Here is a 20,975-nt window from a genome sequence, read left to right as displayed (position 1 = left end):
TCAGTGTAGGAAAAGATTTTATGAACAAAACCTCAGTTGCCCATGAACTAGCACAAACAATCAACAATTGGGATCTCTTCTTATTAAAAAGCTTCTGCACAGCAAGAGAAACCACCAGCAGTGTGAAGAGACAACCCACAATGTGGGAAAAAATCTTCACCTGCTCTTCCTCAGACAAAGGTCTACTATCTTGAATCTATAAAGAACTTAAAAAGATCAGACCTCCCAAATTTAAAGACCCAATCCAAAAATGGGCATCTGAAATGAACAGACATTTCTCAGACAAAGAAGTAGAAATAGCAAACAAATACATGAAAAATTGTCCAACATCACTGATCATTCAAGAGATGCAAATGAAAACAATGCTGAGATTCCACTTCACTCCAGAAAGAATGGCTGCTATCATGAAGTCAACCAATAACAAATGCTGGTGGGGCTGTGGGGAAAGAGGAACCCTGCTCCACTGCTGGTGGGAGTGTAGACTGGTGCAACCACTGTAGAAATCAGTATGGAGATACCTCAAAGAACTAGGACTGGAAGTCCCATTTGACCCCACTATTCCCCTGCTGGGCATCTTCCCCAAAGAATTAAAAGAATCATACCACAGTGATATATGTGCACCCATGTTCATAGCAGCACAGTTTGTAATAGCTAAAACTTGGAAACAGCCCAAATACCCATCAACTGGAGACTGGATAAAGAAAATGTGGGTTTTTTTATAAAATGGAGTACTACTCTGCCATAAAAAATGAGAAACTAGAGACATTTATAGCTAAGTGGATGCACATTGAGGTGACACTCTTAAGTGAAATAAATAGGACACACATGTATAAATACCGAATAGTTTCTCTGGTGTGAGAAACTGAAAGTGTAAATAAGGACTAAAATGTGTAATAGGTAATGTGAAATAGGAAGAAAAGTGGCAAAGGGGAAGGAAGTGGAAGGTCTAGGGGAAAGGCTAGAAGGGAATGGGATTAATATGAGAAAATGGAAAAATAGGAACAAAATCTTTGTAAATAGGGAGAAATGGAGGGGTTGAAGGGAGGGCTGGGCAAGGGTGAAAAATAAGAACCAAGAGAGACTATGTAAAGGTGCAAATTTCCAATGATGAATGTCATTATATTGTATACCTAAAATGTACCAATGATTAGAATGAATAATTGATAATGTAAAATAGGAATAAAAGGTCCAAAGGGGTAGGGGTAGTGGGAGGGGCAGGGGAAAGGAAAGAAGGGAAAGGAAAAATGATGAGAAATGGAAAAAATGGAAATAAAGTCTTTGTAAATAGGGAAAGGTGGAGGGCATGAAGGGAGGGCTAGGAATGGGGAAAAAATAAGAATCAAGATGCATTATGTAAAGGTACAATTCCCAATGAGAAATGTAATTGTGTTGTATACCTACAATGTACCAATAAAAGAATTTCATTAAAAAAAAGAGCACAAACTTGTTGCAAGATTATATAAATGATAAAAGTTTCCTTGGTGATGGCAAAACTAAAACAGAAGTTAGCAGATCATCCACCAAATCCCACATCTACTACCCTCTCACAGCATTGGTGATGCTATATGGACTCAGTACCAAACATCTTTTGGTTCAAAGGCAATTTTCAGGCAGCACTCAGTAAATCTAGGATATAAGGCTCCACTTCATACCAAATGGGCACTCCACTGACAATGAGTTCAAATACATAGTTTTCAGATTTATCTTATCACTTAATTTTGTTTATTGTTTTATTACTTGAGTTATTGTAAATGAATAACATTTTTATAAATTGCGTTTTATTTAATAAATCATGCAGGAAAATTGACGTTCAGCCTCTGTGTAGTCAACATGGGCCAAATAGACCCTAGCCCTGGTAACAATGTCTAGGGATAGCAACTGCTTAATAAAATCAGGTTACTAAAAATTTATATCAGAAAAGAAAGATCTATAATAACTTACTTCACTGATCACTCTATTGCTTTTACTTGGTCTCTGACAGAGTAGAAGTCTATTAAATATCTCTGTTTTTCATGGTACAAGTTTATTATAATTATAGCTGTCAGGCCACCCTCACCACTCATTATTTCCATTCATTGAAATAGCTTCTATCATGACGACATACCATAAGATAAGGAATCTAATAAGGAAAAAAATCTTAAAAAATAAAACTTGCAGACTCAAATCCTTCATGAGAACAATATATTAAAATTTAAAAGTTAGAGGCTGTGTAGAGAAAATAGACCCAGAGGGCACATTAAGGAGGGAGTGGGCCTCCTGACCATGTTACCCAGACCCACTACTAGCTCTCTTTCATCTAGTTTTTATATCCCCCATTGAATCACATAGTTATCTAGAAACCTTGCCAAGCAGGCTGACAGCCCTGTGTGGGTTGCTTAATTACAGTAACCTGTGATTTGGCTACTTGGCTGCTAATTTTCCTTCCTTATGAAGGAAGGACTACTAATAAATTTTATAATCACCATCATTATTAATACTTTTTAAATTGACCCTAGGAAAAATGCTGGAGACTGGTGGGACAGGACTTGGGAGGGGTCAGAGTAGTCCTTTAAATACTTGTGTTCACACTACAGACTTCTCTGAAGGCAGCTCTGGAGGGGTTTAGATTTACTTACTCTTTCTTTTGCATATCATACTATTTTTCCTATATTTAAATTCTACGTACCGATCTGGAGAGTCCAGCAGGCACCATGTTTGACAATGAGCTGTCTGCCTTGGTAGTAGATAATGGGTCAGGCATGTGTAAGGCAGGCTTTGGGGGTGATGATGCCCCTCGGGCTGTGTTCCCCTCCATGGTAGGGCGTCCGAGACACCAGGGAGTGATGGTAGGCATGGGCCAGAAGGACTGCTATGTGGGGGATGAGGCCCAGAGCAAGAGAGGCATCCTGACCTTAAAGTATCCCATTGAGCATGGAGTGGTCACCAACTGGGACGATATGGAAAAGATCTGGTATCACACTTTCTACAATGAGCTCCGCGTGGCACCAGATGAGCATCCCATCCTTCTCACTGAGGCACCTCTCAACCCGAAGATCAACCGGGAAAAGATGACTCAGATCATGTTCGAGGCCTTCAACACACCGGCCATGTATGTGGCTATCCAAGCTGTGCTGTCCCTCTATGCATCAGGACGGACCACAGGAATTGTGATGGACTCTGGGGACGGTGTCACCCATACTGTGCCCATCTATGAAGGTTATGCCCTGCCCCATGCCATTCTACGTCTGGATCTAGCAGGCAGAGACCTGACTGATTACCTCATGAAGATCTTGACGGAACGAGGCTATAACTTCACCACTACAGCTGAGAGGGAGATTGTGCGGGATGTCAAGGAGAAGCTGTGTTACGTGGCTCTGGACTTTGAGCAAGAGATGGTCAGTGCAGCTGCTTCCTCTTCCCTGGAAAGAAGCTATGAGCTTCCTGATGGACAGGTTATCACCATTGGGAATGAACGCTTTCGATGTCCCGAAGCCATTTTCCAGCCTTCCTTTCTGGGCATCGAGTCCAGTGGAATCCACGAGACAACCTTCAACTCTATCATGAAGTGTGATGTAGATATTCGTAAGGATTTATATGCCAACACTGTGCTGTCTGGAGGCAGCACCATGTACCCAGGCATTGCTGACAGGATGCAGAAAGAAATCATAGTCCTGGCGCCCAACACCATGAAAATCAAGATCATAGCTCCCCCAGAGCGGAAGTATTCTGTTTGGATTGGGGGCTCCATCCTGGCCAGCCTGTCCACATTCCAGCAGATGTGGATCAGTAAGCAGGAATATGATGAGGCTGGTCCTCCCATCGTTCATAGAAAATGTTTCTAATGGGCTTCCGTGTTAAGAGGCTTTTATTTTTCCTTTTTCTCGGCCACAGTAATGGTACAACTATCATCCACTAGAATTAAGGTAAATAGTCCACTCTTCGTAGTGTGCAAACCAGCAAATCTGTCTCTCCATCCAAGTTTCCTGGGCTCTGCTCCAGCTAATCATATCATGATCTCTGTCAACTGAAGGAGAATTCTGATACCATACTCTATGGTCTTCTCTTATAGGACTCTGAGATATATAGGCTTGCTTAAATGTAAATAAGTGACAAGAAGTAAAATCACGAGAAATGTCATTTCAGAATTTCCAAGGTTTAAAACCTAGTTCTTGATAAAATATTCAACAACAGCAACCTGTTTAAACCTGCTTTAAAAAGAAATATATATTAGTTAAATAAGAATTGTACAGGCAAATAATATCTATATACATATATACACCAGGGAAATAAAATATTACATATTAAAGTATATTTGTATATCTGGCTATCTGAACAGCTAATGTTAATTTCTTCCCCAACAGTCATCGTCTTAGCATCTCTGTTTTTTAATTGTTTCCCTTTTTAAATGAACAGATTGATGTATATAAATCTGCTGGTCTGTTGTTTTAACATCTTACTTATTGAAACTCCTCATACTTGCAAAATAGCAAACCTACAGATAATGCCTGATTTTTAAAATAGACATTGTCATATCAAATTAATGTCATTCTGGTACAATTTGATGTCAATAATTTTGCTTGTATTTCTTTGCATAGTAACACAAGTCTAGAATGATTTCTGTCAGCTATGACTTTAGACACTTCTCTTATGCAAGGATTTCACTATAGGAAATTGAGCTGCAACATTTTTGTGAGTTATAAATTTTAGTAACAGTGTAGTAGCCCTAGTTCTGTTCTTGGAAATATTTTTGAATAATTGTTTATTATGTCTAGTGATTAGCAATACTTCTTTATGTGAGTGTCTCTCAGATGTTAACATCTTAGAAAATATCAATGTACCTAAAATATGCTAATGAATCCAGTGATGCTTTAACAGCCAATTTTAATTCTTAGTGAGTTTATTTTAATCTATGATGTGATTTCTGATTATTTGGCTATCAGGATTATTTGTATTTTCAGGGGTTTATGTAAATATTTAATATATTTATTTGGGTTGCTTATTAAGGTATTGTCTTGGAAAGGAGTAATTTCTTCTTTTTTCCTCTTAGGAAACTTCTGCTTGCATTTTAAACCCCTAAATAAGTCTTTAAGCATTTTTGTTTAATATAAAACTTTTCAAATAATTTAATTATTCCTTATTTCCTTTATCTTGTAACATAATTTTTAAAAATCATTTACCCAAAATTAATCTGCAAAGGCACTTTATTTTATAAGTCGGGGTCTCCTCTCATTAAACTAAAATTGCTTCATACTTGCATGCTTGGATTGCTTGTTGTTCTGCCACAATCCTTCCCAAAGTACCAAAGGATAATCTAGAGATGGTTAACCTATCTGTATGATATATTCACCTAATTGTTCCAATTTTACACCTGGTACATTTGAACATTTAAATGTTAAAAGGCAACTAAAAAGAAAAGATGGCCTGTCAGATAAGATTACAAATTTCTCATAATCTCAATTTAAAAGTTTGGGTTTAGTGGATGATCTGGCATTTGGGTAATTAGTAGCCAGGAGTAATGGCAACAATAATATCTTGGATTTATATGCTACAGCCCTTTTAATTGGCAGAGTGAGTAGTTCTCACAAACATTCTGACCTACATTCTGAATTACCAGAAAAACTGCCTCTCTCCACCCACAGAAAATTTATGGGACACAGTAAACTGGAGTTGGTAAGGTGATATCTAGAGTCAGCTATCAGACTCTATAACATTAAGTGAAAATACAAATTTTATAATTAATGGCAACAGAAATTTAAACCTCAGATGTTTGGGTGTTCTCCTATTCATTAATATTGACTGATTATGGATGAGTTTAAGAAGGAAACTGCTCATCTTACAACTTTATATTTCTGAATGGATATCATTTACTTACACTGACATGTTATTGACCAGTGGCTCACAAGCCTAGCTGATCAACCAAATTACTTAGAGAACCCTAGGCTCAGAAATTCTGATTCAGTAAACCTAGGGTGAGGAGTGGGAGGTCCAAACGTGCAGCCAACTAGAGTAAGCACAGCTCCAGAGAACCCAGAACCCAAAGTACACCATAGACTTCCAGGTCAGGAAAGGAGTGGGCATTTTCGTCCTGAGATGCGACAGCACTGAAGAAATCCTCCCAAATGAAACTGATACCATTGTAAATGACTTTCACTCTCCCTTGGTGAAGCATCTCCAGTAGCTATGGAAGGCTAGCACTGTATCGCCATTCCCCCAATTATTTCCCAATAGGGACAATGTTTTTCTGAAAATATATTTTCTGCTCCAAAGTTAGTGCCTGCACTATTCTTGCCTACAATGAGGTGTGCTTATTTTTCTTTATTTAATTTATTCAAAGTTTATTTTAAACATTTCATTAATAATATGAGAAAAGATTCAAACACATTTATATCTCAAAGCACATTAAAAAACAAATTCATGTATTCCAAAAACTATCAAGGACTGAAGGAAAGTGTTTTAAATTTTACATAGAAATTTGTTACACTATAGTTAAGTACACAGAACAAGGGAGTTCTTTATTTTTCAAAATTTGAATGTATTTGATTAAAACTTAGTACAAAGAACTGGATTTATTTCTCAATCTCAATACAAAATTCTATCAGGAAATGAAAATCTTGATATTCTATAATAACTTGGTCCTGTTGAATTGTAATCAAATCATGTTATTGCTATTCTACTATTGTAGCTTCTATGACCTCTGACTCAGTTTCTTATCACATACTATTAATTAAATGCATGCATTTCACTCGAAGGACTAAAGTGGTTTCTATTTTCCAAAGTTGTAAATGTTCCCTTTACTCTGTAAAATCTCATTTGATTTATTTTCTGTTTGGTTTTCACAAATTCATCTATCCAAAGTTATAGCACCGTACATAATAATTTTTCTACTCTATAAATCCCCTTTGCATTTTTCATACTTCTCTTTCCCAAATCCTTAGTAACCACTGATCATTTTTTAAATTAATTTTATTGGTACAATTTAAATATACACAACGATCACATTTAGCAAAGGAAATTTGTACCTGTATGCGATATATCTTGATTCCTCTTTGTCTTCCAATCCCCTCCCCCCTTCAACCCCTTGTACCCCCCCTTATTTTCAAAAGCTTTGTTTCCATTTCTTTCCTTCTTTTCTCATTGTTTTTCTTTCCCCTTCCTTCTTTTCTCCCTCCCCTCTTCCCAGTTTCTCTTTCCTTTTGAACAATTTCTTCCAATTTCAAATTATCTATTATACATTTTGGTCCTTATTTACCCTTTCAGTTTCTCACACCAGAGAAACTATTCAGTATTTACACATGTGCTATTTATTTCACTTAAGATTATGGCCTCAAGGTGCATCCATTTAGCTATAAATGTCTCTAGTTTATCCTTCTTTATGGCTAAGTAGTACTCCATTGTATAAAAATACATCTTTTTTATCCATTCATAAGTTGATGGACATTTGGGCTGTTTCCAAGATTTAGCTATTTATTACAAACTATATCACTATAAACATGGGTATGCATATACTTCTGTGGCATGATGCTTTTAATTCTTTCAGGAATATACTCAGAAGGGGAATGGCTGGTGGCCAGCGATGTCGAACATTTTTTATATATATTTATTTGCCATTTGTACTTCTTCATCTGAGAAGTGTCTATTAATTTCAGATGCCCATTTTTGGATTGGGTCTTTAAATCTGGGGGGGTCCAATTTTTTCAGTTCTTTATATGTTCTAAATATTAATCCTTTATCTGAAGGACTACTGGTTAAAACAGAGTGAAGAGTGAGTAGGTTGTCTCTTCACTCTGTTGGTTATTTCTTTTGTGGTGCAAAAACTTTTTAATAGGATGAGATTCCAGTTGTTGATTCTTTGTATTATTTCCCATGCAGTCTGGAACAGACTAGAAGAGGCAAAAACAACACAGAAACACTCAGCCACTTTATCTTTGACAAAGGGGCCAAACACGTTCACTGGAAGAAAGATAGCCTCTTTAACAAGTGGTACTGGAAAAACTGGCTTTCTATATGCTGAAAACTAAAACTAGACCCATGTCTCTCACCATGCACTAAACTAAAATCAAAAAGGATCAAAGATCTAAATATTAAAACAGAAACACTAAATCTGCTGGAAGAGAGAATAGGTAGAACTCTTGAGGACAGAGATAGGCAAAGACTTCATGAACAAAACCAAGAGTGCTTAATTTTCTTTTTCTTTCTTTCTTTTTTTTTTTTTCTGGTACTGGGGATCGAACTCAGGACCTTGCGCTTGTGAGGCAGGTATGGTGCCACTGAGCTAAATCCCCAGCCCAAGACTGTTCATTTTCCAATAGTGAGAGAAAGTAGTCCTAGGTTGGACTGTATCCTAGAGACCAATTCAAAACTCTATAATATAGGAAGCCTTAGACATGAGTACTGCATTTTTCAGATAATCATAAGATAACCCTTTGGGTGACAAAGACCTTACCACATTTATTTATTAATTCCACAACTTATTAATTCAATACTTTACACCAGAATCTACTAGACTAATATTTTTAAAACACTGAGGAATTTATAATCCAATAGTAGGAGAAACTGCTAGTTAGTTCACAGACTAAACACAGTCCAAAGTATATGGTTATGCATATTAGAACACTTTAAAGCCAGAGTGATCAAAGGATTTGCAGAGTAAATAGAGTCACTGATTTAAGTCTCAAAGCTCACACAAGTTATGTTGAACACAATAAGTTAGATGGCTCAAGAACAAGTATGATCATTATTTACTAGGGCTAGTAAGGTTATTGATTCTCATTTTGAAAGTTTCCATTGGACCATAGTAGAAACTTAAAGAAACTCTAAAGAAGTGCACAACTTTTAAGGATAAATTCAAGTGTCACCATAAACCTTTATAGCCTACTGATCCTCCTTTCCTAGGAAAAGAGACAAGCTCCTCTTTTGTGCCTCTACTGTATTGTTTACCAGTATATTGGTATTATAAACGTACCACAAACATATCTATATTTGTTAAGGTGTAAGTATTAAGTGACTCCCACAGAGTCATGCACTGAGGTTTTGATCCTCTGTGTAGCAATATTCAGAGGTGGAGGCTTTGAAAGATGATTATCATAAGGATGCTAACTGATCACTATATTATTCCATCAGTAAGTTCACAGCTGAAAGTGCTGTTAGAAGGTGGGGCCTGCTTGAGGAAGGCTTCTGGGGACATAACCTAGAGGGGCTTCCTCAAAGCCAGCCAACCAGAAACTAAAGTCTCTGAAAACACAGCCAAAATAAATTTTATCTGCTTGATGTTGCATATGTCAGGTGTTTTGTCCCAGCAATGGAAAGATAGCACACTACTTTTTGGTGGTCCTGACATAGCATCAAAAAGTACCCACAGGTCAGCGACAGAGACAGTGTTTTTGCACCTTTAAATTTTCCAGGATTTTCCTAATGACATCCACATAGCGTTAACTCAACAAGAACAGTTTGAATTAATAAGTTAGTGAATTTGTGAATTCTCGTGTATTTCATGAACATCACAGTTCTGCACTATGTATTTCTTACCACTCTGTTCTTGGCTCCTGTCTATCAGCGTCTGCTTCATTTGCTAGTATTGTCTTTCCTCTGAGATATATTTTCTCTTCTTTTTTCCTTTTTCTCTTTCCTTTTCCATGTGTTGTTCCCATGCTTTTCACATATAAAGCTAGATTTTAATAATCTATTTATCAATATATTTTCCCTTCTTCTGACTGATCAATCAATCCCACCTTTTGGAGTATGTGCTATGTAACTGCTAATGTTTTAGAATGGAGGAGGAATAAGGAACAAAGGATGAAAAAGGAAGAAGGAAGGAAGGAAGGAAGGAAGGAAGGAAGGAAGGAAGAAAGGAAGAGAGAATTGAGTGCAATAGTGTATTTAGCTTGTAATCCCTTGGTGGTAATTTCCTCTTTTCTCAAAGCTCCGAATTGGCACAGAGTTTCAGGTATCTGACTCAGTAATAACTCATTATAATGTATCCAAAACTAAGCTTTTCTGGTACCTAGGCACAGCCTGCTTCAAATTTATGAAGGATTTCTTTCAAAAATGTTTGAAACTAAGAACTAGCATGTGGTTTGCCAAATACTGTGTCCAGATGTTGATAAGTACAGTTTGAATTATTTTAGGGGCTCTAGTATACCCAATACATGTGTATATCTGTAGAGAGACTGTACCTTAAATCAATTGATATTTTAAGACTTCCTTTTTAAATATGAAAGGAACTATAACTGTCTTTTTAAAAAGATTAGGCCAAAAGTTGTAAAGACTCTACAGCTTCCTTGATATTCCTGCCTTGATTCCAAATCTGCTGTCCTAACCATTTTATAATTTTATGTTCAGTTAAATCTACTCAACAGATGTGCCAGCATGATATGCTGACAGATACTTTATCTGGAAAGCATCCTAACAGTGCTTGAAAAATGGAAAATCTTATTTAATTGGCTATTTGACAATATGTAGAATAAAAGCCAAATTTTCCTCTCTGGAATTGGGAACAAGGCATTTGTAACCATACATAAACCATATGACATAGTATCTGGTGACACACAGAGCAAAAAACACTAAAGACTACACTCATATCCATTTCTTAGTTATACTGTGCTAAGAAAATATTTTCCTGGCTGTTTTATAGGGTAGGGGTCAGCAGAGTAATCAAGACACCAACATTTTAACTTCCCTCCACACTGCAATTTCTCTCTGAAGATGGAAGTCACAGGGCATAGAGTCTCTGTCACAACTCCTCTGCCCCTGTTGCTCAAAAACAGCCATAGACAACATGTAAATAAATTAAAAAGATTATATTACAATAAAGTTTTTATTTTCAGAAAAATGGGTGACAGGAAAAATTTGGTCCATGGGCCACAGTTTGCTAAACCCTGGTTTAAAGGAAGATTTCTTTTCCACGTGAAAATAAAAATTATTTCATTTAATTGGAAGCTATAATTATCCCCTGGCTACTTTTAGCTCCTTTTGCAACTGGGCAAACTGGCATGAAAGAAAATTACTATTGGCTTAAATAACTAATCTTGAAAACCAAGGGGATGTAAGTTTGCTACTTTATCATGGTAAGAAGACGGAGTATGAATAAAGCTAGAGGATCCCCCTGGAGTAAGTACCATTTGAACACCTATGTTTAGGAATAAAACAACCCAGAGCTATTGTAATTCTATATGGACAGATTACTAAGGTTCAATTTCTTCAGTGGTGAAGGCTCATCCCCACCCCCACCCCAGGTAAAAGCAACACCGCCAGCCACGGGGGGTCCCTCGAAGGGTTGGTTTGGGAGGAAAAGTATGAGCTGCAGATTTAATTTTTTCAGGATCCAAAAAGGAACACTTGTTGGAATATACTTGACATAGCAAAAAGGTGGAGGCCACAGTCCTTTTTCTGTAACTCAGAAAGACAGAGTTGCACAATAGACAGAACTATTAGACCAGAGACAACCTGACTCAGTTGGGTTGGGAATCTAGAACTCATACATGTGGGCTACATTAATAGATTCAAAATCATGGCATAATGTTGCTGGGGTGGGGGTGGAAAGCAGTATGCTCCTTTATCTTGATGACTGTAGTTTTATTAATCATGGTTAACATGTTCTGTGCTAAGATTATAAATGCCAAAAATAGTATGTAGTGCGTTCATCAGAATGTTCTGGATGAGACAACTTCTGCCCAGAGGTTATATTTGAAGAAAATATCATGATCTCCTTGATTTTGGTTGTAGCAGCTATGTACAGAATTCCTAAAAATGATATATCATCCAGGTGCAAGCCAGAGGTGGTTGAGAATCAGTAGATTATGTGGGGATAGCAAACTATGAAATGTGTGGTTCAACTGAGATAAAAAATGAAATCCAAGATCCTTTCTGTTCAGACCCTGTAGGGAACAGATATCACCAGGCTAGAGAGAGGCATTCTCTCCAGCAAAGAGAGGGAGAAAGCAGCATCCCAAGGACTAATGTGATCTGGAGAGCAGGATGGCACTGCCACTTAGCGGTGTGCTCAAGAGAGAGACCAAACTGGGTAGGCAGCATGAGCCAACTGTGTGCTGTCTTCATGACTCGAATTAAAGTAGGGGTAGGAAGTGTTACTCACTGCCATGAGAGCCTACAGCATCACCAAATGATTGGTGTTAGGTGTGTTTTTCAGTGGAGCACAATTCCCAGATGAGGAGCTGCACCAGGAGAAAAAGGATGAGATGAGGGACACATGCTCCCTATGGATCCACTAGGCATATGGAGCATACTTTCAGATGAAAGTGAACATTTGCTTGGAAATTTAAAAACTTCAAACCATTCACACTGTGGAGCCTGTTCTCTTTGAAAATACTGTGTGAGAAATTTTTGACTTTTTAAATTTTTATTTCCAGACCCTGAAATATTAAGGCCTGCAGCTTAGAAAGAAACACATGCTTTAAAATGTGATGAATTATCAGGCCATTCCAAGGAATATGCTTAAGCAACTTATGAACAAGGTGTAGATATCTTGGATAACTCAGCTTCTTCCCAAGGAAAATCTGTAGCATTTCTACCAATTCCTTTAATATTGACCCCTTATTCTTTGCCAAAACTAATAAAATATAACATTTTAGCTATATTTGATTTATTTCAGAAAATTTTTACAAACTATATAAAGAAGCACTCTTGTGAACAATCCTTCTAGAAAGACTAATAGGACTACTCATAAAAATCCTAATCTAATAAAACTAAGAAATAATTATCCCTTCATCTCTAGACTTGAATTTAAGTGACAAAATGGAATGAGTGTTTCAAATTGAGAAGGAAAATTAACTCCTAGGAGATTATATTTAAGTGGGTTGATGCTTATGAAACCTTGAGTTTTAGACTAAAGTGTTCAAACCAGACCAACATTATCTTTTTAGATAACTAACCACAGACAACTGCAAATTTTTAGTCTTTACTCCCAGATTTATAGCAAAACTTTCCACTTCTTCTATTTGCTGAATGACTTGAATAAGCTTGTCACAATACTTTCTTGGAAATCACAGACAGCGTCTCTGTCTCTAGTTGATACACACATCTGTTCAGCCTACCAAGAAGTTTCATGCCCTTAGCTGGAATAATAAAGTGAGAAATAGAAAGGAGAATAATGACGTTGACTTCTGGTGGCCTCCTAACTCCCCCACATCAGGGTTCATACAAATGTGCTCTGATTCCTTCCCAAAAGCTTTTTAGAATTTCAATAAATCCACAATAACACAAAACACATATTTTAAAGAAGGGGAAATGTTTCCAAGCCTCTGAGTTTACTCCAAATCAATATGGGATTGTAAACAATGGGACAGCTCCCTCTGATTTTGTGTGCCGTGTGAGTTTCCAGCATTTAAAGCCTTCTTCACAAGCAATCCTGTCCCATTTAGAGTGACTGGACCTTAGGTTACAACATCTATGTTGAGATCTCAGATGGTTTCAAAGCCAGAATGCTACTCAGAGAGACAAAGGAAATTCAAAAGTAACCACAAACAGATACAAATCAAATCAAGTTGTTCAAAGTTATTTTTAAAAACTGAATACTTTTAAAAATAATTCAGTAACAAGGCAGTATATTAGCTGTGGCTAAATACTTATTGGAACCAATTTTTCCTCATTCACATCTTGAGAGAATGAAAGGATGCACTACTTTGATGTTTAATATTTCAGTTCTTGGGCCAGGGATTTAGCTCAGTGGTGCCACTGCCTGCCTCGCAAGCACAAGGTCCCAAGTTTGATCCCTGGTACATAATAATAATAATTATTATTATTATTATTATTATTATTCAATTCTTATTTGAATCACTCTGTATTTTCCAACCGGCCAATAGGGCAAGGGGTTATGGAATAAGGACAAAAGGAGGCCAAATGGGTGAAAATGACAGTAGTGACTCTTTCATCATCTTTCTGTATTGTTCCAGGATATCAGATCTTTCCCCGCCTAGGATCTGGAAAGCCCTGCCTGCCAGAGGACTTGATGTTTGTGGCCTTTTTCCCATGTCTGGTTTCCCTTGTCAGCCACCCCATCCTGCTTCCTGGAGCAGTGTCCTGAAGTGACGGTGGCTATCAAATCAGTTATGCCCCCTCAAGCTGTCAGAGGAAAATAGAAATCATAAGTGCTCACCTTTCTACCCCATTTCTGAACTCTCCCATTTCCCCTCTCACTTATAAGCCTTTTGAGTACATGGGATAATCCAGGATAATCCCTATCTCAATATCTTTGATTTAATCACATCTTAAAATTCCTTTTCCCAGGTAAGGTGACATATTCACAGGTGGTGGGGGTAGACGGATAACATTTTTTAAGGGACTGTTGCATTGTTCTGCTTGTCATGGAGGTGTTGTATCTTTCATTTGGAATCACATGGATAAGCCTCAGACACTGAAGGAATCATGTACAGACAGAAGCACAAATCTAAACAGCAGGATCCATACTGGGCCTGCCTTCAATGCCAACCTGGGTGAGGCAGAGTGGACTGTGCAACACACACCTAGTTTTAGATCCCCCTCTGCTGGTGGCCAAATGTGGCTACAGAAATTAACATCCTCAGGACTCAATTTTTTCATCAAACAATAGAACCTGAATTAATGAAATAGCATGGCTATAGTATGTGGTATCACACATGGCTATAGTATGTGGTATCATGTGTATAGTAAACATTCAATAAATATCTATTAATGAGGGTAATAAATATGTCCAGAATAAACAGACACCAGAAAGAAAAGTTAAAATCTACATGATTCATATCCTTCTTCACCCATTAAAGTAATAGCTGCTTGTTTTAAGCAGACTTCTGACCCCTGAAGCAATTTGGAGGAGGTGGACTGGCCAGCCAGCTGGCTTAGGGTGGCTGACCATCATGAAGGAGCAGAGCCAAAGCAGACACCACTTTGCTAAGAGCCAGGTCCAGGAGACACTGGTCAATGTTTCTCTTTTTAGTTTCATAAGGCAGTTTTTGAAAGTTTGATAATTGATTAAATGAAAAAATTAAAGGACAAGTAAGAGTGGTCCAAAAGGGCTTTCCGTGGACTTCCCTGGCTGACTCAGAGCTCCAAGATATGGGTGCATTAGACAGCAGGAAAGGAGGAATAAAACCTACAGTCTCTGCCTTTGTGTTTGTTTAAAGTTGAGAAAAACAAATGATTTTTTGTGTGTGCCCAGGCAGACTGAGTTTTCCCAAATAACTGCACCCTTCCTCCATTTTCTTCTTCTCCAATAGCACTGTTTTGAAAGATGCTTACCACTACTTAAACATCCAAATTTTTTTAATGAGGTATATTGGAGGTAAACACACCCTTCCATCTCTCTGGGAGCTTGACTTGATCTATGACTCTCATCCTGAGTTCAGTTCCCAAAACCAGCCAGGTATCTTGGCCGCTAACTGGCTTTCACCCTAGCCAGCAAAGCTCGGCTCAAGGCTGGTTCCCAGTGCAGCACCCTCCTTTAGCTTCCACAGCCCAGTTTCAGTCCTGAGAAATAAAGTACAAGGATCCTATGCAGGAAGGTGCCTAGACTTGGGCATAGTTTGGCATAGAATTTTAAAATATTTAGATACATAGTCCAACACCTCCAGTAGCACTCTTGCCCTGGGTGCCATAAATGCTAGGGCCAAACCCGAAGGCAGTATTTCTTCCTGCCATCATGAATTTCATCACTAAAGGGATGTTAGTGAAGTGGGGAAGTGGGATGTAAGCAGTCTTCTCCACTCATGAACCTAGCACAGAGATACAAAAGAATGGGAGGGCTGAGCAGGAAGGCCCCTGCCATAGACCAAACATCTTCCAAGTAAATTAAGGTGCCTTCGTGCCTACAAATGTAAAATATACTTTCTCTACAAATCAGTCTCATGAATTCTATCTGAAGGTAACCGAAAACAGATCCAAAGTTCCAACCACATCCTATATAGTAAAGGAAACTGGAATTACATTAACAGAAAAAATGTCCATAAAACTCTTTCGATACACTCTTCTTTCATGTCACAAGGTCTTCATCTCAAAAAGGATGTGGTGGCCTGGGTAGTTTCAGCAAGTATTTCAGGACAAGGATGTCTGATGAAGCCCTGGAATGCCAACAGCCTGGCCTCCTTAGGGATTTTCAACTGCTGCTGTCTCGAATCCTTGCCAATGTCTGTGCCTTGAGATCCACATTCAACAGGGAGGCTGACCACCCGCAGTCCATTGTCCCAAACAACCATCCTCAATATTTCCAGTATGTATCCCATTTAAGAAAAGCTGTTTCACTGATGTAATAAAATGTCTAAAGAAAGTCTAAGAAGGGAAACAATCAAGAGTAATCAAGCCAATCAAAAGGAACTATGTCAACAGGAAAATCCTAAATGTTCAGGCAAGCAAATGAATGAGCACATGTGGCCAAAAGGGAAGGAGAAGGAAGCCAGTGGAGAAAGCACCCTGCACAGGCCTGTGTTCAAATGATAGTCTGGAAGCTGCAAACAGCAGGCAGCTCAGGGCCTGAACTCCTCCTCCACTCTTCTGGGGGCCTAGGACACAGCTTTCTCTCCTTCCCTTCCTCATGCTCTACTCTGCCTGTACTGCTTAACTCCATCTCCTCATTCTTCCCATCTCCAGCTTTATTCTCAAACTTACAAGGCAAATATTTTGACATTTCTGCTAATGCCAGATGTCTAAATGGTACACACAGCATATCATTTTTTAAAAAAAGAAGAAAGAAAAACTAATCACAGAAACAAAGAAAGCCAAAGTCCAGAGCAAAAAAAAGAAATTATTCTCTGTACACAGGAACTGGTTTTGTAACAAGCAATGCCCAACATTCCACACTTCCCCGTCAAAGCCCTCAGGGGCATCTGAAAGGTCAGGGAAAACATAGACAAGGTAACATAAAGTCTTTTCCTTTCCTAGACAATATAATCTTTGTAAATGCAACATTGGATTTTCCAAAGAACTCTGTAAAACCCCGTTTCTCTGTCAACTTCAAGAGTACAACACAGCTCCTGGGTGCAGCCTCTCTTTTGGGAGCTGGGACAGGGTCTCACCATGTCCTCTAAGCAGGCTTTAAACTCCCAATATATCTCAAGCTGGCCTTGAATTTGTGATCTTCCTACCTCCGCCTCCCAAGTGCTGAGATTATAGCTGTGAGCCACCACAACTGGCTCGGCCTCCTTTTTAAATCAAAAACACATATTTTATTTATTTTTTAAAGACATAAGTTTTAGAATGCAAGGAATGATCTCCTCCATCACCTAGGCTGTTCTTCATCAAGAAGTGGGCAAGGGGCAGGAGGGGGTCATTGGTCAAAAATTACTTCACTTTCCTGGTGTTTTGTCTTTCTCCTTAAGGAGGAGCTTCTCCTCCCCACCAAACTCTACTACCTTGGATTGGAAATGAAAATTTCAGTTTTCTCAGACCAATTTCCATTTCTGTGGCTAGACTGCAAGCTTAGGAGTAAAATCCATTCACCTTTGTCAGGCCCCTTCTCTGTCCCCATATATTCCCTAAGCCCCAAGGCCTTCTGGTTCCAGTAGATTTACAGATGATACCTGGCTGAGTGCCTATTCATGAGAAATAGTAGGTTTCTATCTACAGAGATGCAGGAGCAGAGATGAACTCTACGAAACAGCCCACACTACACTGGGTGTGGGACCAACTTGCATTCAAATTCTGACTCTGACACTCCCTGTTACTCATGAAGTAACTGTTCTGCATGTATTCCTCCATTGGGAAATAAGAATAATAACACCTACCTACTCAGACCATGAGAAGTACATTAGGATGATATAATTATTGGCCAAATAATTGGATGGGAAAATTTCTAGGTGCCCTGCTAGAGAGATTTCACTATCTTTTAAGAAAAGAATATATTAAACAAATTAGGAGTTAAAGTGGGAATCTAAAGGGCAAGCTGAAGCCATAAAAAGTATTTGCTAAATGGAATTCAAAGGAAAGTGACCGCTGCTTTGCAGGGACATTTCAGGGGAGGAGGGGCATTGGTTTGTGGGAGAGGAGGTTTGAATGGCACCAAGACAACTGGACAGGGCAGCTGAGTTTCTCATTACATCTTAGAATTCTTTTATCAGAACTAAAGTGGAAGGGCCGGGGATTTAGCTCAGTGGTTCTGCTGCCTGCCTCGCAAGCGTGAGTTCCCGAGTTCAATTCCCGGTACCAAAAATAAAATAAAATAAAATAAAATAAAATAAAAAACTAAAGTATCACTTATGGCTGATGTATTTGTGTAACAAGCAATATTCTTCGAAAAATATTGTTCTGAAATTACCGTCATCTTACAATATTTTTTAAAAACCAACACCATCGTTACAAAGTTTCTGGCCAAGTGTATAGTAGATGTCTAGTAAGTGATAGTTCTCCTTCCTTTTTCTTCACTCCCCCTGTAGATATAAGGGAAGCAAATAAGCAAAATTATCCCCCTAGGATTAGAAGGACTACAGGAAAGAGGGGGGGAAAGGAAGGCTTGGTGGAAAAGCATCTGCAATCCTGATCTGAGTCAACATATGGCCTTTCATAAGTAGGAACTACTGAGTCTGTCATATGTTAGCTTCGCCATCATACTTCTCTTTCTTTTATTCAATTCCACAAACAGAATTTCAGTACCTCTTCTAACCTAGGTGCCATAGGAGCCCCCGAAGTGGGTAAAATAGTTCTTTCCCTGAAGGAGGTCTCTAATCAGGTGGCCATCCATGTACAGTAATAACTGGGAAACCCAGCTTACCATGCCACAACCTTGAAGAAAGACCAAAAGGCCCATGGTTGTTCAGAGAAATGAGATAAGGCTGGTACCAGATAGCAGAATGTAGAAGGCCTCCATGGAGGAGGTGGTGGCATTCAAAATGAGCACAGGGGCTGAGTGCAATTCTGATTGGCAGATGCAGACACTTTCACTTATCATGATGTGATTTTACCACTTGCCCTCACAGCCTTCACCACATACTCTCTGTCAGCCAGGATCTGGAAAAGGTTCTGTATTCTACTAGATTCTAACAGAACTGAATCTCAAAGCCATTCACTAACTGGTTCTCTTTTCTCATTATGTGCAAATCAGAAATTAGAATATAAGCCATACAAAATACCCCAAATCTCACAGACTGTAACACTTCTTCGTGATCACTCAGCTATCCTATCTGTGTCATTATTTTCCTTCTTTCTTCTCTCCCTACGAATTTGTTCCTTTCTTGTATCTAAACCTGTCCTTTTGAAACAGAATGGTTCATAAGATAGAACATAAACACCAAAGTTAAAACCTAGATCTGCAACATACCAGCTATATAAAATTTAACACAATATTTAATCTCACTGAGCTTCCAGAACTTCATTCGAAATGTGTTTAACAAATCTACTTTAGAGGCCAGGTGCTCTATTAAACTAGTGGTAAATAAAACAGCATATCGGAGAGTGTCTAGAACAGTGACAGCAAACCTTTTAGAGACCGAGTGCCCAAACTACTGGTGACAGCATCACCTGGCACTGCTACTCTTTTCCGAGCATGTACTTGGCCCCATGTGCTCTGTTATTCGATTCTTGCTACTGGGGTGATATGAGGCAACCTCGGGGCAATGCTGGGGTAACTTGTCTCACATGCCAACATAGAGGATTCTGCATGCCAACAGGGAAGGCTCTTTGTGCCTGCTAAGGCAAGCATGCCATAGGTTCACCACCATTGGCCTAGAATGTATTATCCCATAGAAGATACTATGCTCTTACCTCCTTCATTCTTTGTATGTAGAGTACTTGTCCATCTGCCCTTCACCCATCAATAACCTTTATTCAAACTTGCCCATGATCCCTAAGATAATTTACTACTCATCTCCAGGAGAGAATGGGTGACTTTCAGCATTAGGATTCACTCTAACCAAAGCATCCACTTTCTGTTTCAGGATTTTTCAGGATAATTTTACTCCTCTTACTAACAGAACATTTTGTTTTTAACCAGTTTGCTTATGCTCCATATCTGTATATATTTGTACAGTTCCTGATGAGTTTCTTTTTCCTATTTATTTACTCTCTGAAACGAATCTAGCTCAAGTGACTAGCGTGTGTGCAGAGAAGGCTGCAACCAACTCTGTTTCACTTTATTTGCACCCTGTCTGGGCCAGAGCAATGAGACAAAAGCCTTCAGCCAAAACTGTCTGATGGTGCTGACTTATAATAAACTGTAATTTAATGTAGTTCTAATTTCACAACAAACTCTATCCCTGACAAATTTTTTTCAGTTGAGTCTTTAAAACAGGAAAGTGAGCATCAAGAGGTGGAAGACAGCCACAGCTGATAACTGACATTCCTGCCCCAAAGAGCCTAGTGACAGGGACAGTGAACAGCACAGGGAAATGTCAGACCTGGTGCTAATCTGGGTTCTACCTCTTACACCTTTTTGAATATAGCCAAGTAGGTCAACCTCTTCACACCTCGATTTTATAATCCATAAAATTATATAACAATACCTACACTTGGTAAGGGCACACTTAGGATTAAAGGAGATAAGAAACAGATGCTTCTATTCTTGCTAAATAGCATGCTGTCTAGTAGAATATTTATGAGTTTTCTTTCTCCCCTCACCTTGTAAGAAGTTCTAAAGACCAAAAGTCATCCCATCTAGGAAAAAAGAGGCCAAAACACAAAGGTGGTTCTTCCTTGGAAGGTCCCGAAGGCTCAGGTCAAGAACAGAAGCTGTGTCATGCTTCCTTACAGGAAACCTGGAGCAGTGAACCATGACCAAAATAGCTCTCCTTGTTCTAGGTCTTGACCACTGCTCGTAATTTGTCCCTGGAATCACCTTCTTTTCCCTCTTCTGGACTTCTCATCTATGTTACACATAAAAGGACAGGAGACTGGCAAAAAAAAAAAAAAACTAGGGGGACAACACTTCCTCAACAGGTAAAATATCTTAAGACTGGTCTTCTGTCCATGAGTCCCATCAATTGGACCCAAGATCTTCATACTGAGAGATTTGTGAGTGCCAGGCCAGCACTGGTCAGGTTGGGGAAGCCTCTCAAATCAAATCTTGCCATTAGCCTAACAGTAAG

At 38.7% G+C, this 20,975-nt stretch overlaps 1 protein-coding gene and 1 long non-coding RNA gene across 2 annotated transcripts in view; one reads left to right on the top strand and one right to left on the bottom strand.

Moving 5' to 3' along the window:
• Positions 1-20,975, bottom strand: part of LOC110350066 (uncharacterized) — a 153,295-nt gene that overhangs the window by 83,972 nt on the left and 48,348 nt on the right. The window lies entirely within an intron of this gene.
• Positions 2,585-6,752, top strand: Actbl2 (actin beta like 2). The gene has a single exon (XM_004848498.3). It carries the CDS (start codon positions 2,691-2,693, stop codon positions 3,819-3,821), a length of 1,131 nt encoding a protein of 376 aa, XP_004848555.1. The 5' UTR covers positions 2,585-2,690; the 3' UTR covers positions 3,822-6,752.

Source organism: Heterocephalus glaber, unplaced genomic scaffold (genome assembly GCF_053883595.1).
Source record: "Heterocephalus glaber isolate CG9 unplaced genomic scaffold, H.glaber_assembly_v1.0 deba00001538, whole genome shotgun sequence".
NCBI lineage: Eukaryota > Metazoa > Chordata > Mammalia > Rodentia > Bathyergidae > Heterocephalus > Heterocephalus glaber.
Note: the sequence above shows the minus strand (reverse complement) of the source record. Positions and strands in the feature narration are given on the sequence as shown.

Excerpts from the sequence above, each read along its gene's own strand:
- Actbl2 (XM_004848498.3), top strand. The coding sequence starts at position 2,691 with ATGTTTGACAATGAGCTGTCTGCCTTGGTAGTAGATAATGGGTCAGGC.